Source organism: Trachurus japonicus, chromosome 4, assembly GCF_045865225.1.
Source record: "Trachurus japonicus isolate A0001 chromosome 4, Traja_1.0".
Taxonomy (NCBI): domain Eukaryota; kingdom Metazoa; phylum Chordata; class Actinopteri; order Carangiformes; family Carangidae; genus Trachurus; species Trachurus japonicus.
Window position 1 is genome coordinate 2407927 of NC_140910.1, and position 27407 is coordinate 2435333.

Below are 27407 nucleotides of genomic sequence, written 5' to 3' on the forward strand. Positions count from 1 at the left end.
GTATAGCTTGTTTATTAATGGTATATTTTTGCATAGAGAAACATACTCATTTCCAGTAATGACTTCATCAGCATTAGCTGATAGCAATGGCTAAATATGGTTATAATGACATATTATCAAAGATGTTAATATCCCCCACAGCAGATGAACAACATTAGATCAGAAACACTGGTTCAGGAAGCCGTCACTCAAATTATGATACATTCAAACAGGAACAGAAAGTCCAACCTTAAACTTGACCTCTGACCTTACTATACCACAGTCATCATTTCCTGTCCCTGTCTAAATGTTCTTTAATAGGAACAGTTTACATCATGCAAATAAATGTTGACTATTGACATTTGCTTCAGCTGAAAACATCCAAAGGAAAAAAGTACTTAAAGCTCTTGTTAAAGCTGCTACAAACTACATCCGGTCCAGATCAGCAGCCCTTTCCACAGTGAACATCAGAGGCCCAGGTGAATGTCAGTCAGTCCCCGTCTGGAACACATCAGAGCCGACACAGCCAGACTCTTCCTCATCCACCCTCTGTCACAGGGACAGAGAGCTGTGCAGTGTTGCATGTTTCTCATTGATTTTCAGGCATCAGGTTAAGTTGGACAGGAAACACTGTGACCTTTAATGCGTTGTGCAGAAACATGGTACATAATAATGCACACTGATGAGGTGTTCCAGTCTGAAATAAAATAACAGACTAATGAAGATCAGATCAAGATTTAGTGTTATGCAAAGATCATAATGACCTGATGATGTTCATCTAATGTGGAGGGGACTGCACTCTGAGCGGACTGTAGTCATGCAATAACTGATGAAAGCTGTTCATGCCTATGCTCTCTCTGATGTAAGGGATATATATCTGGAAGCAAGCAAAGCAGTCCTTTACTATAATATCTGAAAAATTATGAGAAAAAAAAAATCCTTAAAATATGAGACTGCATTAAAATGTTCTCTGAGAAACAACTCTTTCGTTCATTACAAACTGTCTTCGGCACATGGAGTAAACGGTGTGCAGAAGCAACATACCCACAGATACAGAGAAGAATCAATATGGCGTCACTGTCACAGGAAAACTCTACAAAATCGGATTTTCAGTAACTAAGAAAAGTTTTCCAGCTGCTGCGAGGCTGAGTTACAGAGAGGTTTGAAGGGCCAGTAAAAAGAAACTCGTTGCAATTCAAGTAAGAAAACAGCAAAAAAAGGAAGGACAAATTGGAGTTAGAAGGTTTTCAGGCAACAGCAGCAGTAGGGTCGAGTGTTGAGTCACATTAATAGTTTATAGAAAAGAGCCCTCTATGAAAACAACTCCCCAGAACTCGGCTGTTCAGATATCCGACAGTCCCTTTGTTCCTCACACAGCCTCCAGCTAGAGACCTGATCAACTGCAGCTGCTCGGCCAAACAAGCAGGAATCACCACCGGCTCCAAACTGTTTGAAGTGCTCACAACACGTAACACGGAACATGAAGCCACCAATCACAGTCATGAAGCAGCTGTGATTAATATGCATCTTAACAGAGTCGTCCAGAGACATGGTTTGGTTTTTTTTCCCCCTCCTCTGCTAACAGTGCAAACAGTGTTCAGAACAGCACTTGGTTTGTAGCGCAGAGTGAAGGAGGATCTAGAGGGAACTCTCACAGACATGACCTACTATATCTTACTGTTTTCAGCACCTCCAGCTCAGTGTTGTGAACCAACAGGAGGATCCAGTGGTGACTTCATCTACACTGGAGACACTGCACAGAAGGCCGAGCTAGGCAGACTGACATGGTCGTAACACTCAACTGTAAGGTACATACAATCCTGAGTAGAATGACATTAGAATTAGTTCATGAATGGTTAACTAATAAGTCGATAATGAAATGGTGTCGGATATGTGAAAATACTAGTTGATGATGATGAGATGATCCCAAAAGGTAAGACAATATAAGCAATATGTTTTGGTTATGTAGGTCATTAAATTGACTTGTGACTGATGACTAATTGATGGTAGATGATGTGGAACTGAGTATTAGCTGAATATAATACAACTGACTGATACTAAGCAGCAGCTGTTCTCCTTAAAGCTAAACTAAGAGCTCAGTCATGTGTCTGGTCTGATGCTTCACCCATCACAACATGATGATGAAATGGGACTAGTATGCAACAAGTTTGATGACAACACAATATTAAAGTGGTAATATTGTGATGATCAGTTATATGTTAATTCCCATTTAGCAGGTTTTTTTTTTTTTTGCAAATGGTGGATAAAAACAACTGTCATTTATAATAAAGTTGTCATTTAGTTGTTGTTAGGAATTTTTGTACCTTTTGTGGAGTCTTACAACCATATTTTCAGCTGCTTTTGTTATTTTTCACCCTGAACCTTGAATCCACTGAACTTTATCTTTTCTCACAGGCAGTCAGTGTTTCCTCTAGATCTACTTCAGCTCTGTGGCTTGTGTTATGGCTTGTCACCTCAGGCCCTGCCGCCCATCTGCACTGGCCGGGACTGGTGATGTTCTCCGTACTGAGCAGCACCAACCCCTAAGCTGAAATGTGTCACATAACCATGTAAGCGTTTGAATATAAAATGTACAGCAAAGCACGGCGTACAAAAGAACTCAAATGAAACTAGCAGTCAAATGACAGGCACTGCTTGTTGAAATCATTTTTGGTTGTTTTTTTTTTTCAGTTTCCATGCCGACGGCCTGCTGGTTTTAATTGACGGGAGCAGACGAAGTGATGAGGTTTGTATGAGAGGCTGTTTTGTGTCGAACACATTATTGTCACCTCTTGACTTGAGAAGGGGGACCTTTAATGAGCTCTGGGTCAGCAACAGTGAAACCATGGTTACCGAGAGCTACATGGTACTGAACCTTGTTTACTGTTGCATGTTGGCTCGGTGCTGTTGTTTTGCCTGAATTAATCAAATGTCTCCTTTAAATACATGTGGAGACGTAACACTGCACAAGCTTAAAACACTGTCAGCTGAGCCAAGATGGCTGACACACGCTGTGGATTAGTTTTCCACTCAGCTGGCTGGTGTTATGTGTGGAAGCTATTCAGCTTTCCTAGAAAAGTCAGATTTGTAGTTAAGCACAGAGAGGAAGAAGTAGGGAAAAGTTGAAATGAAGGGCTCACACTTTAAAACAGTCAGACTTCTCTCCTGACCGCCAGGAGCCACACACCCCAACTATGACACACCGGCCGTAGTAAACCTGCATTCAACCAGAGCATATGTCCTCTCTGACTTGAAATCTGTCTGACAGACAATATGAAACAGTATTAAGATTCACAAAGTAAAATATGCACAGTCATGTTGGTCAGCAGCTGGAGAAGACACAACAACCACAAAGCTACCACAGTCCTTCACTGCATTACCTCTACAGTGCACGTTACACTAGCAGGTGGATGGATGGACATTTTTGGCTTCAGTTTTTGGTTGTATTGGGTTGAGGGTTCTGCTTTGGCGTTTTTGTGTCCACACTCCAGGAGTGATCAAACACCTGACCTGTCCTCCATCGTGTTCTGCCTTCATTTAAAAATGTTTTCATCTGTCTGGGGCCACAGCTGGTCCTCCTTCTCATTCCTGCACAGTGCAGCAGAAAACAGTAGTTTTTAAAAGTTCAAGACGGCTGCTATTTCTGACACAAGACAGAGACATGCACTTTACCACAGATTTCTTTACCGACGATGGACTAATGAATGATGTACCAAAAGTTCTGCATGAGTCAGCAGTCACCTCCTACAGTGTTAAATGTATGACCCAACTGTTCATTTGAGAAAACAGTGGATGGAATAAATGGCCAGACATGGCAGCCATCTTGAATTTTTGAGTGATGGACGAGTGTGTTTTATCAAAAGAGTAGGCTAATATTCAAGGAGGATTTATGTCATGTTTCATGTTTCTATCCACATTTATGTAACACCTACAGTTCTCTGCTGGACTATAGTGTTGCTAGGCAACCAGCACCTAACCACAGACACATCACAGCTCAGCGAACCACATCAGTCCCATCACAGGCGTTTTTTTTTTTTTAACCATGGAAGCAGCATTTAAGCTGCTGCTGTAGAGCGGCAGACATGTCAGTATCACAGTCCAACTTCATATTTGGTGTTGCTGGTTATAGTCAGAGGTGTGTTACCATGGTGATATTATTTAGGACATTACTAGCCAGAATCACTTTCAGGTGTCTGGAGCAACAGCGCCATCATGTGTCTCAGACTCTCCACCAGCTCCATCACATGGTGACGCTCTCCCCTCTGCTCTCATCTGTTCAGCTCCAACACACTTTGACCTGCATCTAATTATCTTTGCTGTGGACCGCTGGGATGGAGAAAACCTTCACTAATCTCTTCTGACTTGTGGATGTTGAGTTAAGACAAAGCCACTGTATATGCAGATACTGTATTCTGCTCTTTTTTTCATTTGCTCTTTTAATTGCTCTGCCATTTCTGCAACTAAACTTAATCTAACTGATACACAAAGTTAAGTGATTTTGCACATTTGTCATGTGATCCCGCTGCAGCCGAAAAACACTGAATCGGTCATAACTCGGTGTGCAACTTTGCACCATTCATTCATTCATTCCAGTACACAGCTGCAGCATTTTCAGAAAGGACTGAGGTTTTCTAAAGATGCTGCTCACAACAGCTGATCAGCACGACTTTAGTACCAATCCCTGTGATCCAGTCAGACTTCTCTCAATACTGTCTCTCATTAAAATAACACATTTAGAGGACTGTGCAGCCTTGGCAGAGCATATGCACTCTTCTACTTCACTTGAATTCAACTTCCACTTGTCTCCCTCTCCTCTTTCCCTCATCACTCATCATCTCTCTCCTGGCTGTACTTTACCACCAGCCCACCCATTTCATGGGTCCCACCTTCAGCGGCTTGGCCACCGAGAGAGCCGAAATAAAAAGCACAAACATGACAAAAAAATTCTATACATCTCTTTTATGAGTCCACGTTGTACATATATTTTTATACACACTGCTGTGTTTCAAACTATAATCCTACGAGCAACATAATGTTAACAACTCAAGAAATAATTCAAAATAACCTAAAAGCCAAGTTGAGTAAGAATAGTGTTAAGTGCATGCATTCATATAAAACTCAAACTCATCCATGGCCATGTGACATCTTATCACATGATCATCACACAGGCAAATGGACGGTGTTCTCTGGGCCAATCAGAGAGCTGCAGAGTCTTGAAGCCCAAACCTTAAGATGTTTAACATCAGATTGGATTCAGTGGCTGAACTCCTCACAAAATGTTCACAATATAGTAGAAGACTTTCCTCTGTAATAAATACTACCACGTGTTTGACACTGTGTCCGTCAGAACTGAGCAAAGCCTCCGAAAATGGCTTTTGTTTGTATCGTGAACATTTATGCAGGACTCAGCCACGCTTCACTTTCAGAACCAATGGTTTTGCTTAAAGTGCCGTTTTCAGATCCAAGGTGGCCAGAACTGTAACCATAACCTCTACCCCTGCGTCACTTACAACACAATGAGTCCACGCTTTGGGACGACACATTATTTCAAATACTGGTGTGAGTGATGTCAATGTCAGTTCAGCTCAGGCCACACGCACACACTCACACACGCACGCACGCACAAACACACACACACACACACACACACACACACACACCTGTCAGACAACACTTGAGCTTTAAACAGCAGAGCCACTGAAGCAGATCGGCTCTGAGTGCAATCAACACCTGGTTATGTGACTGAAGAGTCATCACTTAAAGGAACAGTCCAACATTTTGGGAACTACAGTTCATTTCTTTATCCAGAAACGTCAAACAATTATCTTAACTCATTGTTCATTTGCAAGCTGTTTCAGGGCTCTCTCAGTTGTCATGGAGATGGTTAAGCTGTAACATACTGAAATGACATACTGATCTTGTTAACAGGTGTTTGTGTCTGGTGCTGTGGGGTTTATACACAGAACCACCTGTTATCATGTAATCAAAGTCCTTAAGCCAACTCAATCAGCTGATGAAACGTTTTTGTGTTAAAGCCACAAAAACTAGTAAATGGACCTTGAGTTAGGATAACTGGGGTGAGGTGTGGGATGTAGCCTATAGCTCGACTTAGCACAAAAGCTCAGCGAAATCCTGTCTGTTCACACTGTTTCCAGTGGAGAGAGATGTCGTTAATGTCACGTGACTCTGAGTATGATGGCAGATGTGTGTTTCCCAAAATGCCACACTGTAAAAATGAGCTGTCTGTGTTTAGTTGGATGGACGCAGAGGACAGGAGCTGTCCCAGCCTCTGCTGAAGCTAAAGAAAGTTTTCACTGAGAAACACTCAGGTGAGTATCTCAGTATCTCATTGCCACTGTTTAACCTAAAACTGTCTACCTGCTACACTGGTTAATGTCAAGCAATCACACATGCAGCTTTTTTTGTTGTTGTTTTTTTAAGTGCTACCAGCTGTACCATGAAAAGTATGATCACTTTTCCATAATGTATTATTGTTCTTTAACTAAAGGCAAGGCACATAATGTGTTTTATGATATATCGTGCAAAATAGAAGTTTAACAACAGGGCAATTATTAAAATCCAAAGAAAGAGATAACCCCTTCCATTCGCTGCCCTCTGGTGTAGTACAGAGCCCAGAGGGAGGAGGAGGAGGAGTAGGAGGAAGAGCAGGATTGAGGGAGAGGTATCATTAGTTTGAGCCATGCATTCTTCAGGTCAGCACAGCGACCAGGGCAGCACCATGCAGTATACATCAGCTTGAAGCCAACTTTAACCAAACCTTAAACCTTAAACCCAGCTCATATCAGCACCTTCAGTAGAAAATCTGAACCCCCAGTAGGCACTGACTGTCGTCAACTTTGACCCCAAATCCTGGGAAAGGAAAAGACACAGACACCCGTGGTCAGACTGAACGCAAAGCAAATTTTTAGGCGGCCAAAGAGACCTACTGTAACGTGAAGGCAGCGGGACGTGGAGACGCCTCTGTGTGAGCTGAGACTGTGTCACCTTCAGCATAAACACAAGGACATGAGATTAAAAATAAGGACAAACTGGAGGAAAACATTCGACTGGACTGCGACTGGTGAGTCTGAGCTGCAAACACACACACAGCCACTCCTCACACATGCAGCTGGTGCAGGCTAATGAGGGTCTGTACAGTGAGTTCCCGGGCTGTTTGGGTCGCTCTCTGTGAGACTTCACCTCAAACTTTAGAGCAAAAGTCAAACATGATCAATTCCCCCAAAAGGTTGCATCTTCAAACCTTAAATGTTTTCCTTGGCGCAAAACCAAAGTGCAATTAAAAGTTTCCACAGTGGACGTGCGTCAGCTTCACTGCACAAAAAAAAAAGAAAAAAGAAATTAAAACTTTGGTTTCAGCCTTGGAGGACATTCTTATCTCTGCAGTCACCTGTGAGATCAGAGTGACATCTTCACAAGATGCAAACTGCTGCTGACTACTTCCAAGTGAAAGGATAATGTGTTGACTTTTATCTCCCTGTTTCCATGGGAACTCTGGGGACCAAATGCAAAAACGCTCCTCCAGTGGTCAAGTTCATAGTGAATAATGTGAGGCAAAAAAAATTGGCTTGGCATTCAATCTGATCACACCTCAACACAGAAACACCAGTCCTTTAACTGAACACATCCCCAGGTAACAAACTTAAATACACTGCTGTGTAGTTGCAAAGCCTCAGAAATTAAAGTATGGCACCATTTGTAAAATATTAGTCTACATATCACTGAATCAATGTTATGTTCGAGATGTTCTACTACTGTTCAAATATCACTGTTATAATCATTTTCAAATTTGATTTGGGATTTTATTCTTTTTCTGCTTCTCCACTCAGATCTTTGACAATCGCACAAACATGACTGAGTTGTTCCTTTCCACTGACCTGACATGTTGCTCTTATTACTTCTATTGTGAGAACTAGTGGTTGTAAGATGTTGCTTATCGAATATTAAGAGGATTCAAATACAAAAAAAAAGTTAAAATGCACATTGAGCAGTTAAATGCCTTTCAGAAGATTCCTGACTAAATGAAGCTGTGAAAAGCCACAAAGAAACATACTGTTAAGCCGTAATGCAAATACGGTGTCATGACTGGGCACAAAAATGAAGATCATGACCAATACACTCTGGTTTTAAATGCTTGATTTGTTGCCATTGGCAACACTGTGGCTAGCCTGCCCTCCATCTGTCTCCAGCTCACCCCAGCCTGAACCACCAACCCGGCCCAGGCTGAGCTACACAGTGCAGAACCTTCTAGACCGCCAGTCGCTCTAGAGCTGGACAGGTAACCTGGATTTTGTGCTCAGTTTCAGTCAGTACGCACATGACCTGTTGTCATAAGCTCCAACGACTTTTAGAAAAAACACACTGCAGCCCTCCAGCTTGATAACATCACCACGCTTTTCTCAAAAAGGAATCTCAACGTAACCATAGTGTAAAATACCTTTGTCTCTCTCTAATCTACACACAAGTACAAAACCCGTCACTGTGTTCTCTGAGACGCACACAAAATCGACACAGCATCTCCTCGAAGCAGAGCAGGGATGAGTGCGGAAAATGCAGGAACAATGTTCACATACTAACACGCACACACACACACAAACACACAAACACGTACAGGATGCTACACACTGCGTTCAGGAGCCAGTTTACAGCTGGCCATGCTGCCACACGATCCTGGTTTTAACGTGTCTCTGTCTTTTCTCAGCTCTACAGAGCCATTTCCTTCTGGCAGGTGCACGTCTCCTCCAAACATGGAGCCTTGGGCCGTTTGGATGAGTACGGTCGTGACAAAATGATCAGCATTTGAAGGGAAGGAAGCAGCAGGATATTCATGTAAAAAGATGCTCTCTGCTAAAGACACCAGGCCTCCATACTCTAGAGGCCCAGTGTGTACTGGTAACTCTATACCTGTTTCCAACTGTAGCATTGTGTGTTGTGTTCGAGGAGGCATGAATATAGCTCTTATATTCCACTATTACTCATTGTTTTCTGATAAAAAAAGCACAATCAGTCTTAAAAACATGATCCTCGCAAAGCAACTTAATGGTTTCAGGCTGATGATTGTCAATAAAAAAGACAAAGCCTCTGTCTTTTGGTGGGAAGAGAGAAAAAAACGGCGTCATTTCAGCTCTTTCGTCAGACGTTATCAACAACATATCAAAAAGTGCAAAGAAACTTTACATATTAACAACAAGATCTCTCTTTCTAGTTGGTTCAGAAAATAAGGGAGGCTTATTTGCATATATTATAAGCAGCACCTGCAGCGGAGGGGGCATTCTGGGTGTTGAGGAGGGGGGTGGAGGGGGGGTGAGGTCTATGTCTGTCCCAGGGAAGAGGCCTTGTACTGGACTTAGTGTAGAGATCCAGGGTGCAGGGGTAAAGGCTGACATCCATCCCAGGGCAACAGGCCTCATCCTGGGGGACACAGTTAGGTTATAGGCTTCTCAGGATCTGGTGTGTTGAGGCCTGGTTACTGGTCTGAAGTTCATCTGGACCAACCAGACATCTGCATCAATCCATCGCTTCCACATGAAGATCGCGACTCACGTCAGTGGCCGTTCGTGAGAACCGTTTAGTGTCATAGAGCGTTGTACATTCTGGGGCTGCAAAATGGCTGAGTGAGAGCAGCGCACTTCTTCCATCCAGGCTGCCTCTTCCACGCACATACACATATATAAATATACCTCACTGTATATGTATATATATGTATGACTGCACATTATGCTTCTACAAAGCTGAATATATTTTTCCTCTGGCAACGTCTGGACAACATTGTTTCCTCTCCTCCAGGACAGCACCGCCATGATAGTCTCCCTTCCTCCACAGCTCACTCAGTTGCCCAGATACCAGGACTGGAAGAGAAACACAGACATTTACAATTCACTGTGACATCAGGCAGATTGTGAAATATCATTCATCACTGGTAATTAACACATGTCTATATCAGAGCATTTAAAGGGACAACGAGGAGTTTTGGAAAAGCAAAGCGTTTTCACACTACATTTATGAGCCTCCGCGCGCACCGTAAAATTCTTTGACCGGCGCAAGACGGACTCATGTTTTCATTCATCAATAATTAAAGTCAGAGGTTCGAAGACGATCACATACCGTCGTAGGTCCGACCATAAACGGCGATTCAGCTGAGTTATTCTCATGACTCGCCACAAAGGAAATGCTGGTCGGCTCGACCAGCATTTCCGCCACCACTTATAATAACAAAATAACGATAGAGACAGAACGATATATTTATCGAAAATGGGCCCATTAACAAGTGTGGGTAGCGGAGATTCATCCACATTAACGTGAGACTTTTTTATAACCGAATAGAAACTCCTTGTTGTCCCTTTAATGGCATCAAAGTAAATGTACACGTACGTATAAAACTGCAAAACAGTTAATAACTGTATGGGCTTTTATGATTGGTCTATATTAATGTATAAAGACTATTAGTGTGAGTGCAGGCATTTCCTTCATACATATAAAACTGTTTAAAGGTCCTATATTGTATCTTGGTAGACAGCCATGTGCTTTTTATTATAAAGCCTCAGTCCACAGGGAAGTGCACACAGCCTCTATGTGGCCACCAATCATATCATGTCAAGACAAACAATCAAATTACAAAATGAAGTTGAGTCACAATCGTTTTTCTCTTTAGGATATTTTAAGTCTAGTTATAAACTGTGGAAAATCTCTGGTCATCGATCATAAATAAATGCAGCTCCTACATCTCCCTGTGAGACAGATGATTTATTTCTCTGGAGATCACAGACAGGCAGTGAAACATCAGAGTGAAATGTCACAGTCACTGCAGCTGCAGCAGCAACAGCAGCCGCTCCCAACATGTCATGAGCAGGTCTGGAAAACTCTGGTTGGCCCTGACATTTTACAATAGACAGACCTGATGATACACTTAGGTAATGTTCATCTCCTCTGATCTCTCAGCCAGTATAGATAGAGATGTTTATATACAACACACTATAATAACAACTTATCTCACTATGTATGAAGTTGTGACAAATAGTGACAGAGAGAGAGAGAGAGAGAGAGAGGTAGAGAGACCCTGGCTGTTACTATTAGCCGAGCTGTTTCTAGAGCAGTCAAACTGCAATGCAGCAGCAAAAGCACCTTCCAAACTAATGGCCCAGCTCTACTTGCTATCAACATAGAGCAGATTGTATACTAATATTCTACCTTTACCCTGTGGAACTGCAGAAACCTACAGTCAGGTGAAGAATTAAAGGAAAAATCTGAATAGATGAGAGTAGAAACATAACAGATGTAGGAGATTCCACACAGTTAGGTCATTAACGTCCATTGTTAATCATGAGATGACAAGAGGAAGTGATCAAGATGAAGAGGAGTGACAAAGTTTCGATACATGCCCTCACGTCTGCACGTGAATTAAGGATAAACTCTGGTTTGATGAATATGAATATGAATCATGTGATCTGAATCACACGCTGTGGACCGACAGTGATCTCCACCATCATCGTCTTCATCCCCCCGGTAGAGTTCAGAGTCTCAGTGCACGTGTTGGCCCGACACCTCACTGAGAGTCTTTCCTTTAATCCATCACCTGTCTGGATTTCCTTACTGACCTGCTACACTCTCCTACCTCACAGCTGCTTGACAGGAAGCATTTTCACAGCTCAACCCTGTTTTTAGACTGAAGAGGCCAACTAGTGATGTTTTATTGTCAGACAGATTTTAGATGTTATGTCAGAGTATTTACAACACTAACAGTGTCAGTCATTTAGTGACAACGGGATGAGAAAATGTTTAAAGACAAGAATCATGAATAAAAGAGCAGCTAATTGAGAATCATATTCAACAAAAGGAGAGACCAAATTTGAGATGTAATGGATATAATATAGTATAATAATATTAATATTATAATCAAATGGCAGGCAGGTGTAGCGCTGTGAGTCAGTGGGATCTGATTTGTTTTCCTATCAGATCCTGAAGGCTCTTAATCCTCCAGTTATCTGGGTTTTGTATGGTCATCTGAATTCCCTCTAAACTGAACTTGACAATGTCAAATAAACCATACTAACCTGGGCTTGGTAGAGTCCACCTGGGTCTCGAGGGGTGACTCCAACAAAGGAGGAGCGATTGGCAGGGGGGGTCCCAGGGGCCGAGTATGCTGAGGGTGTCGTGTTATTAACATCAGTCTCTTAATTAATGTCTCTCAAAATGTCACTTGTAAAGTTGCATGAGGAACTTTTAACAAAATATTTCCATATGACAAAGGAGCTACTATAGAGAACTATGTCGGATGGTTTAGCCTGTGTTGACACCGTTCATATTTTCACTCAGTGTCCCTGGGTGTTTGACTCTGGACCAAATAGACCTGAGAGGTATTCCAGATTGTGGAACAGGCAAATTTGCCAAGTCATATATTAAAGATAATTCACAAGTTGGACACTCCTATTATTATATTATGTTTCTTACTGTTAACTTAAACACAATGTAATGTGTATCCACAGTCACAGGTTCTGCCTCTGCTCTGGTTCCTGGACTCGCTCTCTGCTCAGGTAGTGATACTAAATGCAAGCAACTGGCACTTTAAGGTGTTGTAACATCACAACATAGTAGGATGTCTACAACAAACACAACAGTGACCACTGTGTTTCCACACCCTTCTCCTCTGACTGATCAGTTTGGTCTGAGTCCTGCTTGCTCCAAACTGCTTCCATATCAAAAGGATGGAGGTCACTGTGCTGTCAGGATCCAGATCTGAGCCTGAGCCTGAGCTCTGCAGACAGCTCACGGCTTGCTTTTTGCTCTGCTCTGCATTGTCAGCTGTGAGACCTTGTATAGAACAGGTGTGTGCCCAATCAGCCGAATCTACCACAGGTGGACTCAAATACTGATGTCAATCTTATATTTACATATTTCATTTTTTAACATAAAAATGATCACCTTCACCTAACTGGATATCAGGACAGGACTGATGACAGTTTTAGCATCAATTCCCAAGTGCAGGGGAACTCTCTGTATCGATAATCACCCAGAAATATTTAAGACATCTGAACTAATAAATAAATTGAACTAAAGATGATGAAATAATAAAATGATTCTTGGAAATAAAAATATAGCAATAATATGTTGGAATGAACATATTATTTTCATCAGAGGGACAGTGTTAGTGTTATTTGAACTGACAGTCAGTGTGGTGGCATTGTTCTGAGTTTTGATCCCACATTGAACATTTTGAGCACTTCCTCCACCTCCACCTCCACCTGCTCTCCTCTGAGCTGCTGGACCTGTCACTCTCTCTGCATTGGTCACAACTAAAAGCATGGTGAGATAAGTTATTGGTAGTTGGTAGGTAATGACAACTAGCTCTTAGGAATACTTTGATATTTTCAGTTGATTTAGTCAGAGGTACAGCACATGCCTTAGGCTATCTTTTTAAAAATTTCATCATCTGACACCTGACATCTCATAAATTAGTAACGTAAATGTCCTAAAGATTGTTATATTATACGATTATTAGTATTTGACTTTCTTTTTCATGTGGTCACAACTTCAGTTTTACATTTTCTAAACTTGGTGAACTCACAGAGACCACTGCACTGTGCCAGCTCAGCTGCGCTGCGCCGAGGGTGAAGTCAGACTGTGTAATGAGCTGACGCCACAGGAACTCATGTGCTGAATACACACAAATTATGGCACTGACCCTTAATATGCATTAGATGTAAATAAAATAATCTAATTTGTGGCTGTGATAATGTGATCTCATAATTTTTTTTTTTAACCCACTCCACAACTATAACTTACATTATGTTTGTGTCAGTCTACACACACAGACGAAGTGGCTGTAGAAGCAGTTCGTTGTTGTGCTGGACCCGTTCATGGGATTTGCTGATCAAGGAAATGTATAACTTTATGGTTTCATATATTAACGTCATATAAAACTGTAAGAGCTCTGTCAGCAGTTTTATAATATGTGCTCTGCCAGTCTGGAATACCACCCAGGAGTATTTATATTTAACACTGTGATATCTTACATCTGCACTGCCATCTCTCAAAATAGTCTATTCCCATCAGAAGGCCACGTATAAATGTATATGCCATGTGTTTGTTAGTATTTTTGAACACTTACTGGGTGATGTGGGTGAGTTTGCTCCCCCATCAGAGGAGGTGGTGGTGGCCTTTGACTCTGCGGGCAGCGTCGGCCTACTGAGGGAGGATGGAGGAGCCAGGGAGGGTGCTGGTCCGGGAGGTGCCAACATCTGAGAGGAGATGTAGTGACTGGGCACTTTAATCTGGTTACTGCCATTGAGCTAGAAATAAAGACAGACAACTGGATTTACTCACAGAGAACATGTGCTGCCACTTTTAACTCTGGAGCTGGTCAGAGCTCTCCTGAAGTATATAAACTACATCTGAACTAAATCTATTCTCAGATATTCAGAGGAGGTGCATCACTGCATCACAGTGTGTATCGGCACTGTGTGAGGACAGAAGAGCACAACAACAAACTCTGCCGTTCACTTCCAGCAGGCTTCAGATTCTCCACAAGAGGCAGCTGTTACAGTAGGTTTCATCAGACCAGCTCTACAAATGTAAACCTGCACCATAGGAACGAGAGCAGCAGCAGCAGCAGCAGTGGACACTTCCTGTAGTCTTCAGGTGCCACTTCACAGCTGCCTGTTCCCTGCTTCATGTCATAGTCCAGGGGTTCCCAACCTTTTTATCACCGCGGACCGTTCACCGCTGGCCTGGGGGCGTACGTATGTTCTTCTGTTTACATTACGCATAGAATATAAAAACGATTGTAGCGGGTCACATGGTTTTATGTTCTTTGTTACAACTCACCATGATAAAATAATATAATCACTCATCTGGGGGTGATGGGGTTCCCTGTGTCCAGTCTACTCTGTCATCTCGTTTTGCTGCTGTCTCTGGAGAAAACTTTTTTTTTTTCCAACTTTTTATTAGTTTCCATCAGAAAACATAAAAATAAGACAAGAGCAGAAAGAGCTCACTACAACAACAAGGCAAAAAATAATAAAATAAATAAAAATAAATAAATACAAAACAAACACAAGACAAAAGAAAACTCAGCTTCACATAACATAAATAATATGTTTGTAATGGAAGCAGGTTTTCAGTGCTTTTGTGGCGATCTCAGGAAATTTTGCTTTAATCAAGAACACAGGGAGATTTGAAGTTTCCTGTGAAGTGATGAAGTTGTCGCCACACTTATTACATGCAGCGGGCTTGGAGCATGTTAATCACCTGTTGCAATTAACCCGTAAGTTAAACAGGACTTTTGTTTTTTCTTTTAAATGCAGCTTTCTTCTTGTTGGCAGTCGTCAGGTCTTACTGTATGTCGTCTCATTATTGAGTCTTTTCCGGTGTCGTGTGCTTTTTTACTCTTTTGTGCTTGTGGACCTGTCTGTGAATTGCACAGTGCTGGGAAGAGGCACCGACGGAAGTGGCAACATTTCCAAAATAAAATGACTGGGAGAGTAAATTAGACAAAACAAACAATTATATATGTTTTCATTCTCTCACTGCGGCCCAGTACCAAATGATCCACGGCCCGGTCCCGGTCCCCGGCCCGGTGGTTGGAAACCCCTGTGATAGTCCACTTGAAGTTCATAACTTATATTTAAAGACAGATTTTAACCAACATGCTTCATTTACTGTCACTGTGCTGGCTTACATTATGTCAGGTTGGAGCAGTTTTTACTTTCTTTGTCCATTAATGGTACATTTTGGCAGTAAAGCCTTGCAGCTGGCTCTGATTAGTTTTCTGCACTTTGACAAAATCAGAAGTAAATAAGTAAAACTCTGTTGTGGGCCATCACCTGTCAGCAAAGATTTAAACAATCTGTAAGAAGCTGTGGAGGAAGGGAACCGTATTTGTAGTGCTTTAGAGTGCTTGTACTCACTGAGCTGGGTGTTTGATTGGCCGGGTCGCAGGCCAATGAGACCAGATCTTTTAGGGGGTCCTGGGCCAGGTGAGGAGGATATCGGATCGCTCCGTGAGGGAAATAGGAGGATGATGGGAAATGAAGAGACGAGGAGGGATGGGTACTCCGAGAAAGACCTGAGATGACAGAAGGAGACAGACATTCAGTTACATCACTTAATTATTGTATGATTCTAAGATAATATTTTCTTTAAAAGATTATTACTTACTTTTTATTTAAAGTGTAAATAATTCATTTTAATTAAAGTCTTAACCAAAATCTACTCAGAAAACCTCCCTCAGTTCAGTAAATTCCTGCAGCATGTTACGTAGAGATGCTGCAGGTGAACCTGTAGGTCGGACAAGGTTGTGTCAAAGTTATGTGATGTAACAGCGTTCCAACTAAGTTAGAATTAGTTGATGAGGTCATTTTATGATGGTTTTATATCTGTTGTACTGAGGCCTCCATGCCATAAACCATGTTGTTAAATCTGCAGGTGTGTGTGTGTGTGTGTGTGTGTGTGTGTGTGTGTGTGTGTGTGTGCGCGCGCTACTGACCACTGTGAACTGCTATGACTGGCCGATGATGCTGAGTGAAGGAGCCCAGTCTTGGTGAGTCTTCCTGGGGAGAGGGGCTGTCCATCTCTGCCTTCTTCACTGGGGGAGACAGGCCTGAAACACACACAAACACAATGTGCTGGTTGTAAATAGTGATTCTGGTTCCTGACCGGTCTGGGCCCCTTATTTACTGGGCCCTCAGCATTCATCCATTTAAAGGTAGACCTAATCCTACCACTAATGATCCAAAACATCACCTGACTACACTAATGTTCTGTCAGTTTTACAGTTTTACATTCTTCTATTTTATTACTTTTTTTCGCTCTTATCGTTATCTTTCTTTTGAGTGTTTTTTTTATATTTTGCCCTATATTTCTATCCTGCATTTTATGTTATTCTATTTTATTAAATTTTATTGTCGTTAAAAGTTGTTATTTTTTACTATTGCTATATTTTATTGTTGTATTTAATCTTCGTGCATTAGTCTCCATGTTATTCTTCTTGTTTCACCTCATATACTTTTTCAATCAAAATGTAAAGCACTTTGAATGGCATTTATTTGCTTTGAAAGGTGCAGGTGAAAGGTATAAATGAAATTTGATTGGTGGATTGATTGACTGTGTGTTGTCCCTATGGTGATCAGTGTCAAAACTGTTGCTGTTGCTGCTGAACAGAGCCGGCAGGGTGTAACAGTAACATATTCAGTCATCACTCCCAGAACACACAGCAGTCTTATTGTTGCTCTGTTACCTCCTTCCATGTCATCGGTCCAGTTCCTGGAGCTGCTGGCAGGAGAGGAAGGAGAGTGGTAATACTCCCCTCCTGGACTGTCAGCCTCCTCCTCCATGGAGCCAGACTTGTGACGTTTACTCCTACAGACACACAGACAGAGGCACTCAGACATTCAAGTTCTTATTTTTGAGTATTTAAGTGTAAAACCACCATCTACTGAGTGTCACATTACAGTGCAGTTGGGTGAGTTCATGGAAGAAACATGGCAAAAATGTCTATGACCCTTGATCCTTAGTTCCTGGTCAGGGAACTAAGGTCGGGGTTATTAGGCTATAATGCTACATCATGTGTGGTCAGTGGACACATCGGTCAAACTTCACACTGTCAGTTTTTCACGCTGACATCGTTGGGGTCAAAGGTCACAGATGACCCTCAGCCTCACGCTGAGAGGAGCCAACACATACGTGTCTAGACAACCAAAGTGAAGTAGTACAATCATTTATTGTATGACTTATATCACTGCATACCAGTATGTATATACAAATATGTAGTAAGTGCACATTTCACAGCAGCTGATGAAGAGAGATGTAGGGGAGGAGGAGGAGGAGGAGGAGGAGGAGGAGGAGGAGGACAGATTGTGACTGAATCGATGTTATCAGCTGTAGAGGAGCCCGGTGCTCATGTTAAACAATAGAGCACTCAACACTGATAATTACTTTGACAACCCCACAAACCTACTTTACATAATATGAGCTTCACTGAATCCACTGTTGAGATTCACATTATGACACAGGACAGGTGCTTTAACACCACATGATGTACACAATGTGCAGCTTGATGACAGACACCACCAATTATTTCTTCATCTTGAACTTGTGATTCCTTATGATGTTAAGTACTCAATTGTAAAAGGTTTTATATAAATAAACATTACTTAATTAAACGTATCACACTCTCTTTCATATTATGTACAAAAACAGTTTTTAAGCTTTTAATGAGGGAAAAAATAACATAGAACAAGATCAGAACTAAACAAAAGTTCAACTTTACTATAAAAACAGATAAAGTTAGTCAATGTTTATATTACTACATAGTCAAAATTAGCACGAACAGCTGTTTTCTGTCCCAGAAAGTCACAATTTCTGCCAAAATGTGATGGCTTGCATCCCTGTCGTAAACTACAGTGTGTGTGTGTGTGTGTGTGTGTGTGTGTGTGTGTGTGTGTGTGTGTGTTTACCCGCTGGATGAGGTGCTGGCCAGTGATCGTCTGAGGCTGACTGGCTGGTTGACAGACTGGTTGAGGTCATAGGCCAGATGACCCTGGAGCTCCCCCACTGAGAAACTGGGTCCTACTCCTGTGACGACTGGAGCTACACACACAGGGAAGGACACACACACACACACACACTGTGGTTACGATCTGAACATCAGGCTCTCAAAACATGTGTTCACATCACACATCACACTGGTCGAATCTACATGACTCAACCTGCTCACAGGTTGAGTCATGTCATGGAAAGATTCAACCAAAACCTGATATCAACATGCACAACATTTACAACACACAAATACACACCTGACTGGTTTACTTAGAATAAATTTCACATGTAACACAATGCCTTCAATGTGCTAACTGTTACCCTGGATCAGTTAAGTAAATAGCATTGAATGACTCTACATTTACAGTAGGACGTCTGATGTAAAACACTCATGTGTCACGTGATGCACAAGAACTTACTTCTTGAAACCTGGACCAGCTCAGTGACACTGAAAACTCCTGATGTCACAAAACTCTCCTGGAACTCAGGACCATCTGTGAAACACACCAGGAGTTAGACAGTGTGTGTGAGGGTTTCTTTGTCTTTCACTGTGTTTTGTTTCCCTTTTGTCTTTAAAGGTACATTGTGTAGGAATTCCTCCCATCTAGCGTTGCGGTTGGAAATCGCAAGCAACTCAATCGTATTTTTCATGCTGCATTCACGTGAAATTAGGCAGACGGCAGACGGACGACAGCCGCTGCACGTAACGTCATAAACAAGCCTCTATGTAAACAAGTGGTCTGTCAGCATGAGGCAAAACAATACACGTGACAATGTTGTCATGGCGATGTCGTATTGTTGACCTGACCCACGTTTTACCGACTTTCTCTCAACTTCTGTGACTAAAATGACATCTGGTTTGTTAGCGACGGCCGTCTGCCCGACTGCAGGTGAATGCAGCATCAGTGTAACGCTCCATTCCTCCTCACTGCGTTACCGCGGTGACTTTTCACAGACGCCACCTCGACCTGAGCCGACAGCTCCGGTGTCTCCGCTGAGTTTCCGTGGTTTCCTACCGTCACGCTGCCACTGAACGTAAAAACATGGCGACACCACATGGCAGCAGCACCGAGCTTACCCGCTCCATGTAGATATGAATGATATGAACGGCTAATTCAGAGCTGAAAGGAACACTGCAGTTTGTTGATGGGGGGGATTATTGATTAATGAAAAACAGACTTTTGAACCAAATAATCGATTTTCATGAATAGATAATAGGAGAAGTTACACAATGTCCCTTTAATGTGTGTGTTTTGTTTTAAGAGTGAAACGTTTTTCTTCATGCTCAGAATCTAGAAACAGAAATGAGCACCCTAAGATCTGATAAAATTAAATGACTGAACTGATGAGAAGATAAGTGACAGACAAACAAATGAACAAAATGAAAAATGAAAAATGATAAGGAAAAATGCACAATCAGCAAGTATAGAAGATACATCACAGTACCCATGGTGGTGGTTCGACTGTCCTCCTGATCTGAACCCACTCCCGTACGACTGGGACTGCTGCTCTGCTCTGCCTCTGGAGAGAGAGACACACAGACAGAGAGGAGGTTGATTAAATCACTTTCAGAGATCAATAAAGCTGGACAATTTTAACAAGACACTTATTAGATAAATTAAATAGAGATAAATAAATAAAGAAAGAAAGACACTTTAATAATAATATTTTTTAGAGCGTTGTGTGAATCTTAGAGGTTTGACAAAATAATTAAGATAAAAGGATATTTTCATCTAATTCCATCTAATTAAATATTTGACAGTGCTGATAAAGTTTACTTTGTCCCAACAGCATCAGAGCACAGTAAGACATGACAGATCTTCTGACTGATCATAGATAATGTCTCATTTTGTCAAGGCGTCTTACTGAGACACTTGACTGTGACGGAATCCATTGTGAAAACAACCAGCTACATTTGTGTCATCACTGTCATGTCCGCTGTGACTAAAGTGTCTCCACTGGTGAATTACCTGCTGTACCTAAATTTGTCCAGACTCAGGTCACTTTGAAAACATTTTCATCTACAACCAAAACACCTCTGTTACGGCCGAAAGGGGTTCGGCCTTGTGTCTCTCTCTCTCCTTGTTCCCCCACAGCTCCACCCACACTATTTTACAAATACTATTGTGACTCTCTGCACAGTCATCAGTCAGTGTGGACTTCACTGTAGATCACTGTTCACTGCTTTGACACAAACTTCATCTTTCCACTCTCAGAGACAACCAGCAGCAGGTCAGTTCTACACAAGTCAGGTTTTCCATTACATTCAACATTCAACATGATCCATACACATCGTACAATAAGACATGTTTTCTCATTCTTCATAATACTGTAGGTTGTCTAATATCCATTATCAATGTCTACCACCTCCCTGTCTAATGACCTCTGCCCTCTGAGTGCCACTGACTCCACTAAACATGGCTGACACCATTCATCTAACTGCCAATAATTTTCCACCAGTTTTCCCAGCTCATGTCTGTTGGGATCTTTGTTTAACCAAATAAACAGTACTGTACAGTAGGTTCTTGTGGAGTGATTATGTACCACGGTCTTACCTGGGGTTATTGGGTTTTTTCAGGTCACTGTGTGTTTTTCTTGTGAGAAGAGAATTGTAAATGTTGTGTGAGATGACTGGGCTGTGCTGCAGCTCAGAGATTACATGACAATAAAAACAATGCCACAAGTTTATAGCTTGGATTATTCTACATCGCCATATATGTCCCAGAATTGAACTGGAAATGCTCCTGGGCTTTTTATCAAGTGTATAAATGGATCAGTCCTCTGAGGGAACGTCCAGATGTCCAGCTCACATGGAGTCTGAGACAGACATCTGATCGTGTGCTCACAGACGTTCAACCAAAGTAGGGTAATAATTCCTCAGTGGGGCTGATGAATGGAGAGAAAGCTGAAAGAAAAGTGACACCATCCTGGGACGGGCTGGAAACCTCTTTGTCCACAGCACGGTGAAACACCACATTGTTCCAGACTATTAACATAAAACACTGTGCATCCTGCCTCAGCTGCCTCCGTCCCTCACCTCTCCTCCTTCATAGAGGTCACGGAGAATGAAAATAGGAATATGTCCTAGTTAAGAGATTTATTTATGTAGATGCAGCAGAATGTGGCAAATCACACTGGCTAAATTAACACTAACTGTGTTATGTTTAGAAATTAGTCCTGAGAAGTGTGTGTCTGTACTTGTTAAAGCAAATTCTCACTGGTCTGACAAACAAATGGTCTGTCAACCAACACTCCTTTTAAAGGGATAGTTCAACATTTTGGCAAATTGGTCCATTGCCATAATCCCTATAGATTTAGGAGTAGGTTCATTACCTTTAATTGCCAGTGAAAGCTATTTTTAGAACGGCGGAGCAGAGCTGTGAGCTGCTCAGAGCTACACTATGGAGGCCAATGGGATTTCTTGGTTTCCCTCATCAAACTCATCAAATATACAATCCAACAACTCCAAAACACTCTGGTGGACAAGTTGTGACCTGCACATTCACCACACTATGAGATAATAACAGAACGCTATGAGACAGAGTTGTTTTCGAGGCAAATGCAGAGACTGCTTGCCGAAAAACGGCTCTGCTCCTCCGTTCTAAAAACATCTTGCACTGACAATTAAAGGTAACGAACCTGCTGCTATGACTATAGGGATTATGGCAATGGGCCAATTTGCCAAAATGTTGAACTATCTCTTTAAAACCCTGCCACTGCGTACAGACTTTCAGGACAGAAAGAAAATACAGAGAACTAAAAACATATTCAGAAAAATAGTGTAAGTGCTCAGACAATGTGCATCAGTGGTGTTTTAAACAGAGGTTGTGGAGTTAGGGCTGCATAAAGTCACTCTGCTGTTTTCCTATTTTGTTCTTGACCCTCAGTAAAAAAAAAAAAAAAAACATGCAGGGCAATTTCAAAGATTTGTGCAGGAAACAAGTGGAGCTGGTGTCTGTGAAGCTTTGCCTGTATAAAATCATGGGGTGCATTAGACTGCACATGGATAAAGATCACATAAAACACATCAAGAGTAAATACTGTCAGTTTGTATTTTATGAAGGAAAAGCATGTGGGTAAAAATAACCTCCAGCCCATCACAGTGATATAGAGCCAGTCCTCATTCAGTTTATGGAGACTCAGTCCAACAATGTCTCTTGTGAGCTGCCAGGTCAAATAGCTCATTCACTTCATTCACGTGCTGTTTATTAATAACAGCACAACTGTTATGATGATCAGTTTATTGAGTAAAACCTGTGAACCGGTGCTGCAGCGGTCACAGTGGGTGGTGTTGAGGGCACCAATGTCCTCTTCTCTCCTTCTCACCACCCTACCTTCAATGACCTTACCCAGATAACACCTCCACACAAACTGCCTTCATTCTGATCTCACCTACAAACCTGCAATGTTTTGTGACTCTATCATGTGCAATTGTGCTGTTACCACGGAGACCAAAATCTGTTCAGACACACAAGACACAGAAAAACCTGGTAAAGTAATAATAACCACCTCTGTGGTGTCCAGGACTCATTTCATCACACACTGCTGGCGTGGGGCATAGACAGTATAGGCGAATGCCAATTACTATTTACTTATAGGCTACTATAATCTGAAAAATCACATAAATCCACACAACAATGTTACTACATACCAAGGCCTACTGAATAATCGAGTTATTTTTTCTTTAACTCATCCAGTTCTCTCTCTCTCTCTCCTGCTGTGTGTTACTTTGTATGTAAATCAGAGCCACATTCTGTCCATGTGTGCAGTACAGCTTATTTATGCATGTTACATTTCCAGTGAATACTTTTTTGTTTGCGCAATGATTTTCAAAGTGGTTTCTTTAATATTTTATTTGGAGCTTTGGCTCATTTAAGAGGTATTTAAAATGCATTTTCTTTAACTTGTCTTTAACAGTTTTTATAATGTGGGTTATTTTCTGCCTTGATGACAAAACTATAGTTTTTGTGTGTGTGTGGATGAACATCGACAGTGAACCTGAACACAGCGAAAGATTAAATCTTGCCTCAGGCACCACATTAGTCAGGACTGACACTACACACACACTCACACTTACACTCACACAGACTTGCAAGGTGAAAACAGCAGCAGGCCAGTATCCACAGCCTGAGTTAGAAGCAGTTAGATGAACAAATCATATCCAGCGCGTGTGTGTGTGAGTTTGTGCAGTCCTGACACTAACACCACTGTCGGTCACACACCTCTCCTGTCCTCCTGGCTGGCTGCTGCTCATCATGTTTATGCTGCAGTCAGGTGATGTTGCATTTACTGTTGCGTGTGTGCTGCTCTGTCCCATCAATGTGCTGCCTCACTGTGTTGGTGAACGAGCCTCTTCCAGCTCCTGAGGCCACAATATAAAAACCAGATGTGAACACTGAGCTGTCAGTCAGTTGTTCTTGGACTCGACTCGAAGCGGCATTAAACATATTTATACAAATGGTTTCAACCGACCGACGAGTACTGACGCTCTCAGAGAAACTGGTGTGACTGAGCAGCAGCAGCAACACAAAAGCTCTGAGGAAGATTTAAACTCTTCTGCAGCTCTGCCAGGACAAAATGCAGCTGAACTGTATTCTCAGCAGCATATTCTTTCAGGTTTGAAAGAACAGGACCAAATCTCCCTGTAGCTCTCTATTCTGGCTCATTACAGCTGAAACCTGGTCGGAGACTCCTGATCCCGCACAGACGAACCCTAGTGTTGCTGCTGGCCCACTGACTCTCCTATAAAGTGTCAGGACATTATTGTGGTCCAGAATTTAATATCTTAACTAATGGATCGTTTACCCATCTGCACTTACAGTATAGAGTACATTGCTCTGTCAACGTCACCATGTCTGTAGTTCACCTAGCTGGTCTTATATACTTACTTACATACACAGATAATGTACCAATCTAAACAGCTCATTTCCACAGGTCCAAACACACACTTCATCTCCAGAAAACCAGGAATCCTGGTTTTTCCATGATGAAAACTTGCAACTTTCTTCTTGCACCAACTTCAGGGCCAAAACATTTCCTAATGTAATCCACAGATGGCCGTGGCATTCGCTGAGCACATTCATGCTGCCCAAAGGAACCCTTTTGGACTCAGTAGTTCCGCTAACAAGACTTGGTCAAAACCCAGTATGAGACAGGACAACAGAGGCCAGCCAGGAACACAAGAGAAAAGACCCAGATGCAGACATGGGACGTGGAAGTGACACTGAACAAAAAGCAACTTCAATGACTCAATACAACGACTAAAGCCAGCTAGAGTGTCAAAATGCAGTCCAACAAAAAGCAGAACAAATAAACAACCAAAAGAAGAATGATGACGAAAAAAACAGCAACAAAGAACAATCCAGTGGGTGATGAAAAATCAGCAGGAACAGAAGCAGAGACGGAGCCACAGGAACAGCAGACACTAAAGCTGTCCAGGGGAAACACAGAGACTAAAACATGAGGGAGAAGCAACACATGAGGTCATCACAGGTAGGGACACTAGACACTTCAGAACAGAACAAGAAACATGAACACTGGATAAAAAACACCAGGAACAAAACTCAAACACAGGAAAACAAGTGAAACATAAAAACACAACACTCTGTCTGTTGCTCACATACATTATTTAAAGCCCCAGTATGTAACTTATTTGGCTTTTTATTAGCAAAAATCAAATATTGCTTTCATTAATATGTATTTCACTGAAGTTGAATCACACCCGCATACAAATGAAAGCTTTCTCGTACCTTAGAATGAGTTGTTACAAGTCGTTACAAATACACAAGTGGGCGACGCACCGAACCGAGGCGGCCATGTTGCATCGCCATTTTTTACATTGAGTGGCAGCGTGACCGTAGGTAACCACGGAAACTCAGCGGAGCTGTCGGCTCGGGGAGAAAGTTTTCCAGGTAGCGCCTGTTAAAACTGTCACCACTGTGTAGTGTGAGGAAGGACGGAGGCACTGATGTTGCATTCAGGTGCAGTCAGGCAGACGGCCAACTGGATGTCATTTTACTCGACGAGAGAAAGACGGTAAAACGTGGGTCAGGTAAACAATACGACATCACCATGACAACATATTGTCACGCCTGTATTGTTTTGCCTCGTGCTGGCAGTTTAAAGTTACTTCTTTGTGACACTAATGTGAGCCCATAGAGACACAGCTAAATGAACAGGGACCATTAGATCATCGTACCGGGAGGCCCACACAGGCTGCACTGTCCCAACCAGAGTCTTATGAGTCACATGGGGTCACTACAACAAACTGTGTCTTTAAGATGCGGGTACACCCTCACAACATGACCAGACCAGAAGTCAAAGCTCATCAACCAGGAAACAGGAGATGGGCAGTAAGATTTAAGAGGGGAAATTCACAACTGGCTGTAAGAAATGAACTTTTACAGTTTGAAGATGCCAATGCACCAGCCAACTGTGTCTTCTAGAGGCGATGCAGTCATACAGTGTGTGGGATGATCATCTTTCTTTAGGGCTAGTTTGAACTTTCATCAGCTGCGGCCTGCAACAGAAACTTTTTGTGTCCTTGATTAACTGAAACAACAGCTTTGTTTCCACTGCTGTAACCAAAGAACCCATTCACATGTTTCACATCAACAGTATTAAAACGCTGGTCACAACCCCCAAAATTTCAGAAATGACGCACATGTGTAAATGTTTAAATACAAAGTCAAACGTTCTTCCTCTCAGTCAGCCTGGTTAGAAAAGCAGATCTAGGTCCTCTACCACCGTTTCCTGCTCTGAGCTGAGAGATGCTGCAAGGCTAAAAATAACATGGGAGCCCACGTCAATACTACTTACACACACTCACACGCGCACGCACACAACCAAATCTGTGTAAAAGAAGCTTGATTCATATACAGTTATACAGAAATGTATGTCAGTGATGCCACTTACAGCGCAAATACCTACGATGACGGATGATGATGAAGATGAAAGCTTCACTGTGTTTCCCCTCTTCCCTACAGAAGCACTGACTCTCTGCTACACTGTGTACAGCTGTAAGTTTGGGTGTGCTGTTCTGTTTCAGCTAACGTCTCTTTGGCAAACATATGAAGTCTGTAATAATATCACAGGTGGAGAAATGAGAGTTTTGTATATGCAAATATTTGACATACTGTATATTCTCTCATCCTTGAGGGAAATGCTGTCTACGGAAAGCACAGAGGAACAAAAGTAGCTTAGTAGTTTTCAGAGGAAGTGGGAGTGATTGGCTCAGGCCTTAGATAGAGCAATAAGCCAATAATCAGCCAATAATCAACACTGTGTGACACTATGCATCCCGTGTGGTTTGAATGCCCCTACAGTCATTTAGCCAAAGAGCCACCGGCAATCACAATGTATGTCACTTTAAAGAGGGTGGTGAGTTTGTACTGTAGAGATGAGAAATAAACAGCACTAAGACAAAACCCAACATTGTTTTTCTTTGACTTTCTAGGTGATTTTTTATGTCGAGTTATTTTTAGCAACACCTGCTTGAATCCCTCATCTCACCTGTGCCTGCTCCTTCTCCCTAAAATAATACTAAATAATAACAAAACATAGATCACTGCACATCTGCCTCATGTCATTTCAGACCGTCTCTCCCATCTCCCACCCGACTTCCTCCTCACATGTGGGAGGAGTTTGACAGTCATTTTTAACCCAAACCACAATCTATTCCAGGTTTAATTCTGGTGCCTAAACTTAACCAAAGTGTAACTCCCAACAGCTCTGGCCTTTCAGCCACCAGACTGTTCCTCCAGCAGATTTGCACCTGATCTGTTGGACTGATATCAGCATCAATACTGATCAGATATTGGCCGAATTAGAGACTGTGTATCCTCATTAAAGACGTTTTCTGTTCTACTTCATTTCATTTG

The 27407-nt window shown here is 42.1% G+C and overlaps 1 protein-coding gene across 5 annotated transcripts in view; it reads right to left on the bottom strand.

The window, feature by feature from the left end:
• Positions 1-7368: 7368 nt before the first annotated feature.
• The window catches only part of nfic (nuclear factor I/C), a 41920-nt gene continuing 21881 nt past the window's right edge, over positions 7369-27407 (bottom strand). For 2 of the 5 annotated variants that reach the window (XM_085773359.1, XM_085773357.1), the window contains exons 5-13: positions 19975-20049; positions 18948-19022; positions 18447-18579; positions 17228-17349; positions 16478-16591; positions 15900-16057; positions 14102-14282; positions 12048-12136; positions 7369-9845 (exon numbers count right to left, since the gene is read on the bottom strand). In XM_085773359.1, coding sequence (XP_085629485.1) covers positions 9825-9845; positions 12048-12136; positions 14102-14282; positions 15900-16057; positions 16478-16591; positions 17228-17349; positions 18447-18579; positions 18948-19022; positions 19975-20049 — 968 coding nt within the window. In that variant the 3' untranslated portion in view covers positions 7369-9824. The remainder of the gene's footprint in view (positions 9846-12047; positions 12137-14101; positions 14283-15899; positions 16058-16477; positions 16592-17227; positions 17350-18446; positions 18580-18947; positions 19023-19974; positions 20050-27407) is intronic. The other 3 variants (XM_085773355.1, XM_085773358.1, XM_085773356.1) reach the window with 3 other exon arrangements.